Source organism: Chelmon rostratus, chromosome 1 (assembly GCF_017976325.1).
Source record: "Chelmon rostratus isolate fCheRos1 chromosome 1, fCheRos1.pri, whole genome shotgun sequence".
Classification (NCBI taxonomy): Eukaryota; Metazoa; Chordata; class Actinopteri; order Chaetodontiformes; family Chaetodontidae; genus Chelmon; species Chelmon rostratus.
Window position 1 is genome coordinate 20,691,173 of NC_055658.1, and position 15,920 is coordinate 20,707,092.

General features: G+C 40.3%; 1 protein-coding gene across 2 annotated transcripts in view; it reads left to right on the forward strand.

The window, feature by feature from the left end:
• The window catches only part of adcy7 (adenylate cyclase 7), a 53,206-nt gene that overhangs the window by 23,744 nt on the left and 13,542 nt on the right, over positions 1-15,920 (forward strand). For both annotated transcript variants that reach the window (XM_041935775.1, XM_041935857.1), the window contains exons 2-9: positions 1,005-1,718; positions 6,552-6,749; positions 7,217-7,381; positions 8,067-8,216; positions 11,363-11,523; positions 14,280-14,391; positions 14,752-14,879; positions 15,432-15,590. In XM_041935775.1, the coding sequence (XP_041791709.1) occupies positions 1,554-1,718; positions 6,552-6,749; positions 7,217-7,381; positions 8,067-8,216; positions 11,363-11,523; positions 14,280-14,391; positions 14,752-14,879; positions 15,432-15,590 (1,238 nt within the window). In that variant the 5' untranslated portion in view covers positions 1,005-1,553. The remainder of the gene's footprint in view (positions 1-1,004; positions 1,719-6,551; positions 6,750-7,216; positions 7,382-8,066; positions 8,217-11,362; positions 11,524-14,279; positions 14,392-14,751; positions 14,880-15,431; positions 15,591-15,920) is intronic.

Below are 15,920 nucleotides of genomic sequence, written 5' to 3' on the forward strand. Positions count from 1 at the left end.
TGCAGCCCTTACCTCAGCTCCACTGCCCCTGCATCTCCTGTCAGACCGTGGTGTCTATGAATTGTTTGTTGTGATTATCAGTTCTGCTTGCAGCTCGGGCAAAGGGCCTCTAATTGTTTGATGAGATATTCACAGTGTGTGTTTTAACAGAGCCTTCCTGGCATCTTCTCTCGGTAAGTATGGCGTGTTCCCTCACTCAGTAAGCAGACGCATTGGCCTCAGACAGAGAGGGGATAAATGGCTCAATTTGTAGGTTTTGTTTAATGTTTACAGTGAGTTTTTGATCTCAGAACCACAGATGCTCAGTTTGTTTTGAAATTGATCATCTTTCAATTTCAAGTGTGAAACTGGAGAGTGGGTAATTAAATACCGTCTTCCACTTCAGAGGCATTGGTGCATACAGTTCTGTATTACATATATGCACACAGCAAGTCACAAATCCATTTGTCACTGTTTTTTGTGCCTGTTGTCTCAGCTGTGGACCTGTCTCAGCTGTCTTGTTTGTTAGTTCGTCTGAGGGAGAATAAGGTTGTTTGTGTGGTTTGTGGCTGTATAGAACTCCATTCACCGATGTTGTATTGTTCTGTAAATGGCTCCAAGGCAACTGCTCTCATTAGCAGTGTCGCCCATTATTATGGCTGCTCTCTATGAAAGTTATGGCCAAACTGAGCCAGGACCCTGGGGTAAACGGAGACGGGGGTTTGGAAATTGTGGAAAATTGCTGAGTACAGGTATGAATAAGCATGTGCTCATCAAGGGATCCGGATATTTATGTCTCCCTCTTACAGTATTCCCAGTGAGTCACTTGAGGTGCCTGATTACATTCTGCCCGTTTTTAGAAGTTATAGACATGTTCATTTTCAGATCAGTGAAGCCAAATTTTATGTTGTTGTTCTTATGAAAAATGTTGTTCATTTGAAAGTTTTGGCCAGTGTTTGTTTTGTGTACATGTGTGCCACCAAACCTTAAGTAAAATGTTTCTTTTTTCTCCATGTCCCTCTAAGGAGTGGAGCTTCCGACCTGGTGGGATTACCGGTGACCTTTGCTGCTGCCCTCACCATCTCCTGTTTTCCTCTTGCTCTTCCTCCTTATCCCTCTCCTCCCCTTTCTTAAACTCCCCTCCCCTCCCCTACTGTGTCTCCCAACCCTGGGCTTATTACTCAAATCCACTGAAGGGAGCAACACAGTAGCTGGCAAAGGATGAAACGGGTCTGCCTGCCAACACCAGACAGAGGATAGAACACACAAAAGGACTAGAGAAGGGGAGAGAATCAGAGAGAGACACACCACACAGAGGAGGACTAGTGGAGAGAGCTACAAAGCTGTGAGAGAAGAAACCACAACATTCAAGATGCCACGCCGAAGGAAACACACAAGTTTCACTTGAGCATCATGAGCTAGCAAGGGGACCCTAACAGATCTCGAACTGTGGACTTCTTCTGAACAAACTTCTGGCCCACACACACGCACACACACAAGGTGTGGAGACACACACTCCTGCTCTCTGGGGCTCCTCGTTAACACCTGATATGCCTCTCTAAAAAGTGTGAGCCATGCCAGCCAAGGGAAAGTACCTGTTGAACGACCAGGAGCTGAAAAATGAGGCACTATACCGCAAATTCTCTTGCATCAGCCAGTATCAGCCTCTGGTGCTCCTGCTGGGCCTTTCCATGCTCGCCTGTGGAATCCTCCTCATTCTCTTCTTTGCCCTCCAACTGGTGAGTCTTTACTTCCATGTGCTTGTTGAAAACAGAGAAATTTAGGTTATACAGGTATTTTAGGTTATTGACCACAAGACCAAATGTTTGAGTGCCTGAATTTCTACAGCGTAAGCATGCAGCCTGAGCCACTGTTCAGCATTACAGTTTTTCTTAATAAATAGAAAAAGATATGTGTTTTCTTCACTGTGCAGAAAACTGTAACTCAAAACCTATGCATTGTACTGTGAATATGTGTAACATTACCCTACTAATCAGCAGCCATTGAGGCAGTGGAATGATTGGCCATCTATTAGTTGTTGTAAACTCCTGCGCATGAAGCATGGTCATCTTCTGCAAAGAGACATGGAACAAACAATTTAACTGTACAACCAGCTGGTGTACTGTTGAAATCTTAATGTTATCTGTGTAACTCCTGTGAGCTGGTAAATAACATTAACACATCAAAAGGGAGTAATGCTTGTGTGTACATGTTCACAGGGCTGTCATGAATGCATTTTACATGACAAAACACGGCACATACAATACCATGCTATGACACTTTCTAGAAATCGAACTTGCCTTCTTTTGTTGTATTTTTGTGCCCTTGCAATACCCATGGTGCAAGAATGGGAGGGGTAGCACAACAAGAAGATGGTTGACGCAAGGCAAAGTGGTGACATGTGATACAAACTGAGTTTCCGACTGTTTTCAACACACAAATATATCTGCAATAAGCTAATATCGCCTGACTTATCTGTCTAGCCTTGTTCATATTAAGGAGACTGATAAGACCTTGCAGAATTAGCTGCCTTTTTACAGTCAACTAACTGACAACCATAGACCAATAGACATTTTGACTTGTCATCACAGGAAATGAACAGGTATAACAAATAACATTAACAATGCCTCCGCAAACCAGCCCCCGTTCTGTCCTGCTATTAATAAAGACATGTCTTAGCTAGCCACGACCCAATAATTCACTCACTCACTCACCTCTTCTGTTGAGCTGTAAAGTCTAGCCCTCCAACGTCTCGGGCTAATGAGAAACGGTACTTGTTAAAAGGCTGCTAAAATTTTTAGTAATTAGAATAGTTATAGATGTCAGTGGGATTTTGGATGAGGTTGTCTCACGTCTGTTTGGTTTGACCTAGGCTGTCTGTAGAGGTGTTAATTGAATAATCCCCCCCAGTTATGTATGTAAAACACCCCCTTTGACCAAATCACCAAAATCTGAACATTATGAGCTTTGTGAAGATAAGGGTTATGGCAGGGCTGTATTGGATCGTATTAGATTGTACAAGTGTATCTAATAAAGTGGCCACTGAGTGTACATCGCACATAAGAAACCGCTTGGACTTTAAATTGCAAATAGTACATGAGTATACAAAAGTATGGAAATCAAAAATTAAGAGGCATCAAGGTGCATTGAGAATTACTTTAAAGATTCACAGCCCTTCTAGCAGTTGTCTGTCGCTTTGGGGAGCAGAGAGGATTCATTGAGTTGGATAGTGTATGGGGACTAATGTGGTACATTAGGACAGCAGCAGTAGCTCAGTGTTTAGAGAAGCAGGATGTGGTTCGATGGGCTGTCTGAGTCCCTATCCCCTAGGTTGGCTGTGAAAATGTAACAAACGATGAAAACCCAGATTAAGATCTCTTCCCTCCTTACAACTACTTAAAAAAAGCACTTAACTCCCCTTCACTACTGATGCAGCTGCCCAGAAGTGTGAATGAGTGAGTGATTGTGTAACTGTTTGAACGAGAAGGAGGACATCACTGAAATAGACAAGAACATAGAGAATGCATATTTCAGTTGCTTTCCCTGGATTAGAAAAGAGGACAGGCTAGGAATGCATCCATCAAACAAAATCAGGCACATGCTCAGTAATGTTAATGATTCTTCTCTGTCAGGAAATTGTCTTGCCATTCTCTGCAGAGCGGTCAGAGGCCAGGCTGAGCTACAGAACAGTAGCCCTGGAGCTGGTAGTACTTCAGTTTTGCTCAAAAATCCTTCAACAGAGGAAGTGCCTGCTGACATGGGACTTGAGCAAAAGTGTATTCACTGAGGCACAGACTCCCTGCTAAATAGACTATCCTGCCACAATAACAAAAAAAATCATCTTTGTAAGCTTCGTTTGAAAACTGAATAGAAGAAAATGGCTCAAGAATGGTGGTTAAAACAATGTAGCTGTCAAAGTATAGAGGGTATAATTGTGGTTCTGACTGTGACAGGAAGAGGCAGGTATTCATGGACTTCGGCTTGCTGTTGATTTTGGCATGATGGCAGGTAGCAGAGCAGTCAGTCAGACCGGCAGTTCATATAGTGAACTGACAGGTTCTGTCACCAGAGATTGTATTACTTTGCCTTGTTGGAAAAAAAACATCTTAACCTTCCTTCTATTGTGTTGCTGCTGACTCTGTGTCATACTCATGTTCATTTTGCCTGAACATCATAACATAAGCTCTTTCACTTTCACGCAGTCCTGTACATGGGCATATGTATACTCACACACTGACTTGTTCATACACACACATGCATTCGCACGCGTGCACACACACACACACACACACACACACACACACACACACACACACACAGCTCATTCATTTTAGCTACTCCTAGAGTAAATTGTGACATTAAATATGCAAAATTCTCTTAGTTACCCTTATCCATTCCGGACATACCATCACTCACTCCTTCTGTTCCTGTTTTCCTCTTTCTTCTTGGCTGTCCTCCCGCACAGACAGTTGCCAGGGGTACAGAAGAGTTACGAGAAAATGCTGGGATGGAGCTGTATAACACTGTTGTTAAATGCAAAGGAGGGGCAGGGTGTCTGTTAGGGGGTGGCTACCGGTGTCAGAAAGCCACTCTCAACTTATATAACTCCTCTCCAATCGACATTGGATGAAGAGCTATGCTGAGAGGAAAACTGGCTGATCCAATGCTACCAAGTGCCACTTGTGGCACCAGTCTCAGGCTCTGATTGGATGGAGAGATGGTATTAAGCAGCCTGTTGTTTTGGGTTCTTAAAATTGTATCTAAATACAATGGGTCTTCCTGGATGGTGTTTCCTAGAGCTGTTGGAGGATGTCTGTAGAGTGTATATTTCATATAAGATGCAAGTGTCCTCCATACATGGTTCATGCTTGCTAATGCATTTCACACTTTATGATTTTTCAGCCACTGCAGCTTTGACCCCTGCCTCTGTTTTCTATGACTGTATCATACTGGTAGAAACGATACAGGAACAATTACACATTTAGGACAACGGAACAGTGGACATGCAGTACACAGCACAGTAGAAATATTAGTTTTTTCTTTTTAGATAAAATGTTTACATAACCTGCAGACCTAAATACTGAAAGTATAAGTGTTTATACAGACAACAATGGTATTATAAAAATAATGTTGTAAGTGGGAATAGTAAATGAAAAGTGTGCTAATATTGCAGAGGAATACATCTGGTTTCACATGAGTTTGTTAGTTCTTGTGTGCCATGCTTTGAAAATTACAGCCATGTCTGTTGTTATCACATGGTTTTACCTCCTATTCATATATAATAATTGTTCTTTTTCCGCCTACAAAAAGGTTTTGTCAAGGCTCACAGCTACATAGGGATTAGAAAGTGCTTTAGTTGAGATCTGGCCTTTTCCAATGCTGCCATGGCAACCAGAAAGCTCAGCATACAATGCAGAGATGGCCTTCTCTGAGCAGAGATCTATTAGCACTGACTTTGTGCATCTGTCTCACTCTTGAGCGCTCTTTTAACCCCTTGTTTTCTCTCGTGCTCTCCCTCCGACACCCACTCTCTGTCTCTCTGTCTCTCTCTCTCTCTCTCTCTCTCTCTCTCTCTCTCTCTCCCACTTATGCCAAGGCAAACTTTTATGCATGCGTTTTACATGCACAATACACACACACACAGACATTCGCACAAGCATAGACACATACATGCAAACAGGCTTCCTCGCACACACTCATGCTTACAAATGCTGAATCTTTTCCCCTCGTGCTTGCTTCTCACTGTACAGTAACTCAATCAGGAAGATGGTGACCTGGAGCAAACAGGACATGATGCAGAGACAGCTGTGAAGAAACACTCCTACATAAACCCTCAATGCTCTGGCTGAATATCAATGGCTCTCAGGAGCATCTTATACTCATCCCAAACCTCAGGTTTGCTTTCAGAGAACAGATTATTAAGTCAGAAACACAAGTAATAAACTACTGATTGAAAAGGATGAGCATGGGTGCAAACATTTAATTAATTTATAGTAGATGTGAGTATACATACAGAGGGATGGATAAAATAACAGACTTGCCATACAAAACAATGCAATAGCCCTGCAGTATACCAATTTAGTGAAGCCCATAATTTTGGTTTTGGTTGAGAATCATAAAGATGTTGATGAAAGGTGTAGCTTTTAGTGTTGTAAAGCAAATATCCTTTAAACGTTTGCACTTTTGACACTTTCCAACTTTTTAATGTTTGCAACTGATATACCTGCACATCAGGCAGCAACTTCATGGTCTCTGTCCCTTTTAAAGTTGCGTAATGTTGTCTTAAGCTCTAATATATAAATATGGAAACTGCCTTCTATTAAAGCTGACACATGCTTTTAATTGTAATGTGACTTATGTATGTAGTACTTGGTGAAATACCATTGCATGAAATGCATGCACTACAAATGTATGGAAACTGTCCAACAAACAATATGTCAAACGTGGGAAATCTGCATGAGGAATTTCTAACAAATGAACCCTCATTTTACTGACTGAAAGATATACGACTAAGAAATGACTATTACTGTAATAAGATGTGTATTTATTTTTCTCCCTTGCTGCTGGAGCAGAGCGCACTGGAACACTGTGCCTTTGTGAGCGTGGTGAGCAGCAGCCTGTGTGTGTTTCTGGCCGTGTTTGTGCTGGTGTGTACAGAGATGCTCTCACAGAGATGGAGGCGTCTGCTGGGCCTGATTATATGGGCCACACACCTCACCATGGGCTACACCTTCATCTTCAGCAGCCCCATTATCCTGCCTTGGGATCAGGTAACCTCACCTCCCTTAAGGTTATATTTTTGTTGTAAATTACTTTTTTAGTATGATCCAGGCCACACAAACTTGCTGGCATGAAAATCATACAACAAATACAGTCTACACGGATGTGAAAAAGCTCTTGAAATGTATTTTCTTTTAGATCTAAGCTGGAATTCTTAAATATTTCTCATCTGTAATATTTGGATGACTGATCATTAAGAAAAAAAGTTACATCAACTAATCAAATATTCTAGTATGTATGATTATTATTTGCCTTATAATTTAATATTTGCTTATAATAGGTCAATTGCATTTGTTATACAGTAGGTATTACCTACAACATGCACCTCTTTTTCTGCAAGTATTTAAGTGTCATGAGATGTCTGACACTCAAAATGAGTGCATAAATGCAGCATTTAGTAGAATTTGATTTAGTGGTGGCACAACAGGCTGAAATAATGGAACCTTTATGTTTTCAGGTGCCTTTCTTTCTCTTCATTATCTTCACCGTGTACACCATGCTGCCATTCCAGTTGTGGTACGCTGTGGTGCTAAGCGTCATCTCCTCATTGTCCCACATCATGGTCCTCACACTGCGCCTCACCATTTACAGCGAAACGTCCACTCCTTACCTTGCCAACCAGGTAAAACCAGTTGGATAAACACATATGCCATTATGTTGTAGAAATGCTTATGTGATGCTAATGTATCAGCCTGCCGCTGCTGAAACATGGACACTTATCTTTAAAGATAGCATAGTATATAGAACACTGTACCAATTAACTATTGTATTGGAAGAGTTTGAGTATGATACTAGCCAGTGGATATCCAGATAATATATATCCAGGCAAAGACTTCCTCTTCTGTACGCTGTTCATTGTTTACAGTCCTATTGTCAACTTGAGACACGAGAATGCAGTTAGAGTTGAGAGACAATCACTACGTTCGGATTGTTTCACAAGTAGCCAGTTTACAAAACAATTATACCTAGCTCTAATAAAGTATGTCATCGTCAGATAGCCTCTTTTGCTCTCCAAATGGACTGTTCACCTACATGCAAGCACGGCCAACTCAGACGTGATTGTGATTGTGAATGGAAACCAGAATGCTTATGATAGCAAAATTTTGTTACTTGCCCAAATTCTGCATTGTTATGCACATATTTGTTTATAAAGATAAGATACAAAAAGTAAAATATGAAAGTAAAACCACTACCAAAGTAAAAGACAAATTTCTCACATTCCAGATGTGTGTGCGTGCGCGCGTGTGCATGGTTATATGTCTGTTTCCATTTGAGCTCTAACATCTGCTATTTGTCTGTTTCTGTAGCTGCTGTCCAATGCAGTGGTGTTTCTGTGTGGCAGTGTGGTGGGGGCCTTTCATAAAGTCCTGATGGAGAAAACCCTGAGGCAGACCTTTCAAGACACCTTGAGATGCTTGAGCATGCGGATGAAGCTGGAGATAGAAAAGAGACAACAGGTTAGTGTCACACACTGGCTATCAAAGACTAGTTTATAACAAGGAATAGCTACACTCTGTTTTGGAGCCATTATATATGAAAGCCAACAGTATGTTACCAAAGACTTTCAAAGTTTGGCATACTACATTAGTATAAGTATCTTTAGCATAAACTAAACATATTTATGTTGGGTCATTTTATACATTTGTGTAAAAACCCACCTGCTACTGTAACAGACTATGTAAATTCTCAGTAAGAAGGTTGTAGTAACAGTGATCAATGCATGCAGTTTACCAACAACAAAACAATTACACTAAACATATAAACAAAAAATATCTCTGTCTAGAACAGTACGTAAATCATGAGTCATTGTAGTCTATATGGCATTAGGATTATTAAGAGTGTGCGCCCCTCCCATACCACCATTTCATTAGAGATCAGCATTTTAATACCTATTATTTTACTGCATCATCTGCATTTTAGTAACCTCACTGAATAAGAACAAACATAACTGACAAATGGCAGACACAGCTTGTCATTAAGTGTTACTGCCATATTCTCCATTTTTTTTTCATCTTTAAGCTTTGCCTTTGGCTGCCCTCATGTTGACTCTCCCATGGATGTTTTCATTGCAACTAACAAATCCTTCTCAAATTAGATTTTCCTGCGATGCCTTTTAAATTAGATGCATCTGTGTTGACTTGCTTTGACTTCAGAGGCATTTTTAAAACAAATCTTCCCCTTTTATCATTTCTTATGACCGTTGCTTAGTATGAGACATGAAACATGCTGACAGGGAAGCTGTTGTTCTGCCTAGCAGGGCAGAAGGGAATGATATGATCATTAAGATTTAAACCTGTTGTATTGAATTGGGGCTGAAAAGAGGGAGCCTGTTGCACAAAGTTAACCAAAGAGAACAGGGACATAATAGCGTGGTGAGGGAAACTCCCGAACTGCTGCGAATGGGGAACCAATGTGAAACTTGCATTGTGCTCCCACATTCAGCAGCCCAGTACATTGATGTTTCTTGGCAGGCTGCTAAAGACATCGAAAAAAATGTGTTTTTACACAGTGTGACGTTAACATTCCCCTTTGTAACCAATACTAATGAAATTCTGTTGAACACTAGTGACCCTCCATATATGACCCGCCTTCCCATAAATCAGAGTAAAAGTGTGTCACTGCGTGCATTTAGTGATAATTAGGCATTTAGAAATAGATGACTACTCACATTTACAGCAACGTTATATCATGTGACACATCCTGCCACTTTCTGAGAGGTGAGTTTTCATGTTTCAGACTCAGGGGAAACTAAAAAGGGTCATTTGAGCCCTGGAAGAGGTCAGCCAGAGTGAATGGGAGCTGGTCAGGTTGCAGCCAAGGAGAGCAAGTTCACATACACAGGCGCACACACACACACACACACAATTTGTTGCCTTTTGTGAGCATTTAACCCTTTTGACTTCTCCCACTTTTCATGTTGTCACAACGTGATTAAAAAGAAACATTTTGGATTATTTTGGTTCTGGTTTGCATACCCTAACTTCAAATGTCAATTTAGATTTTTATAGATTTACATGACTTTTTCCAAGAATATATTTAAATAGTGAAAAGCTGGAATGTTTGGAGTCAAAACATATCCACCTCTTTGCAGTAAACCTCAAAATTAATTTAAGGTGCAATTTCATTATTCTGAGTCCTTGAGATGTCTGTATAGCCTGGAGAGTGTTTATAAGCACTCCAGGGAAATAAAAGGCTTGTGACAGCTCACTTGGCTTTTGCAAAGGGCCACATGGAAAACTCATCTTTCGTTAAAACAAAAGATCATCTGGTCTGATTAAAAGTAATCTGAATTTTTGCTGTAATAAAAAACACTGTCAGACCAAAAATGGACACAAGTCAGTAGCCATATGACACACCTTGCATACCATAAAGTGTGGTAGTGGTAGCACGGATGCGGGCTTTTTCTTTTTGACTTGCAAAAGAAAATGGAAGTGTCATGAATGGAGCACAATACAGAGTTATTTAAGAATCCTGTTTACCAAAAGGACAATGACGAGAATGAGAATAAAGTCTGGTTCAAAATTAGAATAAGAAGAAGAATAAGACGCCCAGAACTAAATCCTATTCAAATTGAACATGGCTATCTACACACACATGCACACACACACACACACACACACACACATTCCTCATCCCACCTGACCTATCTTGTGCAAATATTGGGGAAAGAGTAAATCCAGATTCCAAACTTTATTGGCTGAAGTACATATTAATGACTCACAGAATTGAACACATGTTTAAAAGTGACATTTGTATTTCATTTTCAAGCACAGTTCAGAGTAAAACAAAATATTACTTTTTGTTCCGGAAAAAACAATGTAATCAATTTTGAATTGGCTTTGCAATGCTACAAATTGTGGAAAAGGTAAAAGTAGGTGTTTTCATCAGCAATGTTTTCTAATGAATCTACAAACACTAATTTATGCACACACAGAAGCATACATGTCTCACTCTCTTTCTTCCTTGTAGACAGTGGAACACACACACTTTGCCTCGGTCTCATACTTCAAAATGTGTCATATTTGTTCTCTCATGCATCCATCTCTATTTAGATCCACTTGTGCATTCTAAAGCACTTTGCAGTGACTGCATTATGTAAAAGGTATTTTGTAGAGGAAATTAACAAGCCTTAACTCATCCTGTGTGGTCAGATGATCTAACCTGATGCCCCACTGGTGTTTATGAAGAGGGATTTATCATTTCTTGAGAAGTTGCCTCTTCATATTCCAGTCTTAATCAAGCCATTGAATACTTGTCAGGCCGCTGGCTATTACTTCTGGTAAAGTCTGGAATATACTTCCACTTTGTCATGTTTACCATTACAATATTTGGCTATTGATACCTCTAGACTTTAATAACTGTATGAACATGCTGGTTCTTTTATAAATCACCCCTGCTCTAAATTCCAAATAAAAGCAGTCCTAAACCACTCATATTGCCACTACACGTACAGATTGGTGCTAGTGATGTGGTATAACTACAATAGCACCATAGAAGAGGAGACAGGCACAGAAATTGAAAAAATCTCAATACTGTTAATTGTATTGAATGAAAAACAGGTGTACAGGGCTCCGATGAATGCTTGTGTGTGTTGTGTTTGCAGGAGAACCTGCTGCAGTCTGTGCTGCCAGTCTACATCTCCATGAAGATGAAGCTGGCAATCATGGAGCGCTTGCAAGACTGTAAAGACAAAGAAGAGCAGCAGCGACTCGTCAAAGATAACAACTTCCACAGTCTGTATGTCAAGAGGCACGAGAATGTCAGGTACAACCACAAACCACATTAAAATACATGGAAAGCCATATATTTTTGCTAATTAGGCTGTGTTATAAAGGATCATCACATCATGGAAGCCTTGTTTTTCTTGTCAAACCATGCACTTAAAGGGATGGTTAAAAAGCCTGTCTTATGAATCAAGCATGAAGACCTGTTGAGGACAGATGTCCTACATATTTATGTTTTTTTTTGTAAGGTATCAGTGAAAGTATATTAACTGTCCTGTGTGAGCCTGAGCCTGCACTGCTTACAACTGAGACAGCAACAGGAGACAGCTTCTCACACCAGAATCAAAGACTAAAGTTGTGTAAAACTAAAAGAAATCACTTGAGATGGGTTATAACTTGAAACCAGTATGGCAGACTTGTGAAAAACCTGTTATCTTAAACAGTAACGAGAAAAAGAGATTTTATTGTATATCTGTTTTACCCCTGTACCTGTCCCACATTTAACCTGTAATCTGAAAGGAGAAAAATTAGTCTATTTTTTTTAACTATAGTATTTTTTAAGCTTGCTGTACTTTTATGTTTCAAAACAAAAAAAATCTCAATAATCAGGCTGATTTCATTTTGCTATATGTTCACTTTGTTTGTATTCTTCAATCTTTGTATTCCTCAGTTGTTCTCAGGGAAACTTATATGTATGCTTTTTTCTATATCACCTCAGAAAATACAGATGAGGCACAAACACAAAAAAGTGCACACAAAAAGCAGATTTCCTTGACCATTTCTCGTAACGATTGAGATCAGTATGTCTGCTTGTTTTCAGAACAGTGACCCACTTGTAGCTCTTGGTTTTACAAGGGTTTCATTAATTTAGCAAGTGCTGACAGATATTTGGTCAGCTTAAACTGAACTTTGGCAGATGGCTCTCCAGCTCATTTATTTGGATAAATGCAGGCAAGATTCAGTGCCTTACATCAATAAGGGAATTGTGTTTTTTAAGGAGGAAGTTTAGTTCTTTAGCTTAATGCAATTTTTTCTGTTTAATTTTCTCACTGTTTGCACTTTCATTTGAAAGAACAATTTCTGATCGGTTTGATTGAAATATGTAATTCTGGCATAGAATTCAGTTGAAATGACAACACAGATGGCAAAAACATACAGAAAATGATTGGACTGTTAATATCCACTCTGATGCTTATTAAAATAACATTGTCTTTCAGAATGTTTAGACACTAAATGTTTGGTCTTCACTAATCAAGAGGTAATTGTGAAGCCATCTGTCATGTTCATTTAGGGCCACAGCAAGAAGGTGTTATATGATAGGCTGCAATCCTGACCTATCCCTATAATTACCACAGTCAGACCAGTCATTCACTGTGTTGTCTGTCTCGAGAAGCACCTGGCCATTTTCAGTCAGGCAGTGGAACACTGTCGGGTCAGGTGCAGTATCTGTGTCCCTCTGCTAGTCAGCAGACAGCCAGTTGTGCTCAGGCCAGGCAGGAGCTTTTAACCAGTCAGTGAGGGTAATCAGGCCCGGATAGGTGTGGTGCATTACACATTAAATTAATACAGCCTGCATTTAGTGCTCTGTGGACAGTTGTTTCACACACACAGATCAATGGACATTTGTGGTGGAGTTTGATTTGAATATTTCTGTACATAGTTTGAAATGATGTGAACCCTGGTTATACTCGTATTTAGATGATTGTTACATCAGTTTGCTGAGATATGGCAGTGAGTTCCCTTTAATGGGCATCTCATTGTCAAACATATCCCATGATGTGGTCATTTACATGCACAGCATTCATCATGGTAACGGACTGTAGCTCAGAGATGGGCATAGTCTTCACCAACGGTTACATTGCAATGGTTCAAGTTTCACTTCTAACTGTAGCCAGTCGTGCTAAGGCAGGGAGGCAGGTCAGGTGCTTGCCGTGGACTGGGCTTTTGCAGAGCTTCCAGCTGTTTTTCCTTGTGGTGTTGGGTTTTTTAAGAGGTCAGAAGAGAGATCAGTGTCCTTCTGGGGTCTGCTGACTGGCTGCTTCAAGTATGCTAAGCCTGTGAATCAGCATCGAACCAGACATGCCTTTTAAGCAGTCACTGATCAGGTCTGCTAGAGGTTAATGGGAGGTGGGTTAGGAGCTTTTTACCTGAAATCCTATGCCCCAATTCAGGGGCCATAATAGTCATAATGGGTCATAATGGGCCAGTACAGCTGTGCAGAGAAAATCAGGCTCAAATTTGGAGGACAGAAATGGTGTAAGCTTTATGGCCCCTAGTATTTTCGAGGCCACTCAACACTGATCGGTTGCTAACAGTGCATTCAGGTGGCCCACATCAGTTTGTAAAGTTAATTGACTGATTGACTGATCTCCAAATATTCATTTTTTCTTAGCAGTCTGGACTGGATGTAAATCACAAGGCAGTACAGATAGACAGAAGTGACAAGGATATATTACCATTGCTCACCAGTTATCCATTGTGTGTTTTGAAGTGAAACGCCATAACTCGAACCTGAAAATACTCATTCTGGTCTCTATGAGGTCTCTTTTTGGATAGAGGTGCAGAGTCAGCTAAGCCCGCTGGTCTTCTGCAGGTCTCACCATCGTCGATATCAAATCTGAGGGATGCTACAGTCACTGTTGTTTTTCTAGGTCCTAAAATTAAAGCTGTAACAAATCATTAAAGTTACAGTATTTCATTATAATATGTGATATTCTTTATACCATCAATTCTAATTACAGACTTAAATTTCTAGATGGGTGTTATGTGTCTCATTGTATTATTTCTGTCTTTCAGTATTCTCTATGCTGACATTGTTGGCTTCACACGCTTGGCCAGTGACTGCTCTCCCAAAGAGCTGGTCATTATGCTCAATGAATTGTTTGGCAAGTTTGACCAAATTGCCAAGGTGAGTCATCATTTAGAATTTCTTTCTGCTGTTATTACAAACAACACTGGCCTTTAAGCTTAAGAGATTGTAGCAGTGATACTGTAAAGATTAGAGTAGTGTGGTTGTGACAAGAAGGTTTCTGCTAAACCTCAGACTGGTTGGAAAATCGGGGTTGGGCACTTGTACAAGGACGCACTCTCTTCTTATCAAGCCATGACCAAGGCACTTAAACCTCAGAACACTGTAGTAGTACACTCATATCCTGTCTATCTTCTTACCCTCATATTATGCAACCAAGCAACTTCTTAAATAGGTTACATAAAACCGTATAGAAATATAAATATTGCTCTCTCCTCTGTTCTTGATCATTTCTTATAGGAAAATGAATGCATGAGAATCAAGATCCTTGGAGATTGCTACTACTGTGTGTCAGGGCTGCCGGTCTCTCTGCCTAAACATGCCAAGAACTGTGTCAAAATGGGTCTGGACATGTGTGAAGCCATCAAGTGAGTTTGTGCTAACCTTAGTTTTCAACTGACTGAAACAAAAAGTGTCTCTCAATGTAACTCTTCAAAGAGATGCATACAAGCACATTAGGTTTGGGACCAATTATGTAAATAAGTAAAATGTGTGAAAAGCTATTTGCAGCACCTCTCAGTATATAGCGTGATGTATCTGTAATGGTGGACTGCACGGTGAGTCACGCTTAGTCATGTCTCAAGTTTCGGGAAACGGTTGGAATTTTACTGTTGTTACTTAAAGAATCTTGTATGGCAGTGCCTAGAATTGCAAATGTTGAAAATGAAATGCCTTTTTGAAGAATGTATTACAACAGTGGGATGGTTTGAGTAAGTGTTGAGTCTGCTTTAGCTGATGATGTTTTTTAACCAGGTGTTGAGAATCACAACCGTTGACATTTCACATAGACTCATTTGGAAAGGACTGTAGACTGTATTGTAATATCGTCCTCAGTTATTGTTCCTCGAAGGACTGCGTTCTGCATATAGAAAAAAACATCAACAACAGTTAGCTTAAGTCTTGCTGTGAAACTCCTCCAGGCAGGTACGTGAAGCCACAGGAGTGGATATCAACATGAGAGTGGGCGTGCACTCAGGCAACGTCCTCTGTGGTGTGATTGGCCTTCGCAAGTGGCAGTTTGACGTGTGGTCGCATGATGTCACGCTAGCCAATCACATGGAGTCAGGGGGGCTTCCAGGGTAAGTGGTACCACTCTTTTATCTGTTGTAGCTACATTTTTTTTTAGAACTCCTTATACTCATCTGAGTAACATAATCGTCATATTGCCTTACAGAAGTTTGAGGTTGAGGTTCATGCACACTTACTGTTACCGTGAAACATCAAAACTACAGACAACATTACTGACAGTAAATGCTGTGTCATAATCAATTTCACATCCAACATCAGAAATCTAGTGCCAGCCATCAACATCAGCTAATTAGATTAATTGAGATATGGTAACATTTGTTAATGTTAATCATCGGCCAGTAGCCGACATGACAAAGTAAAATTGTCATTGGAATTATTGA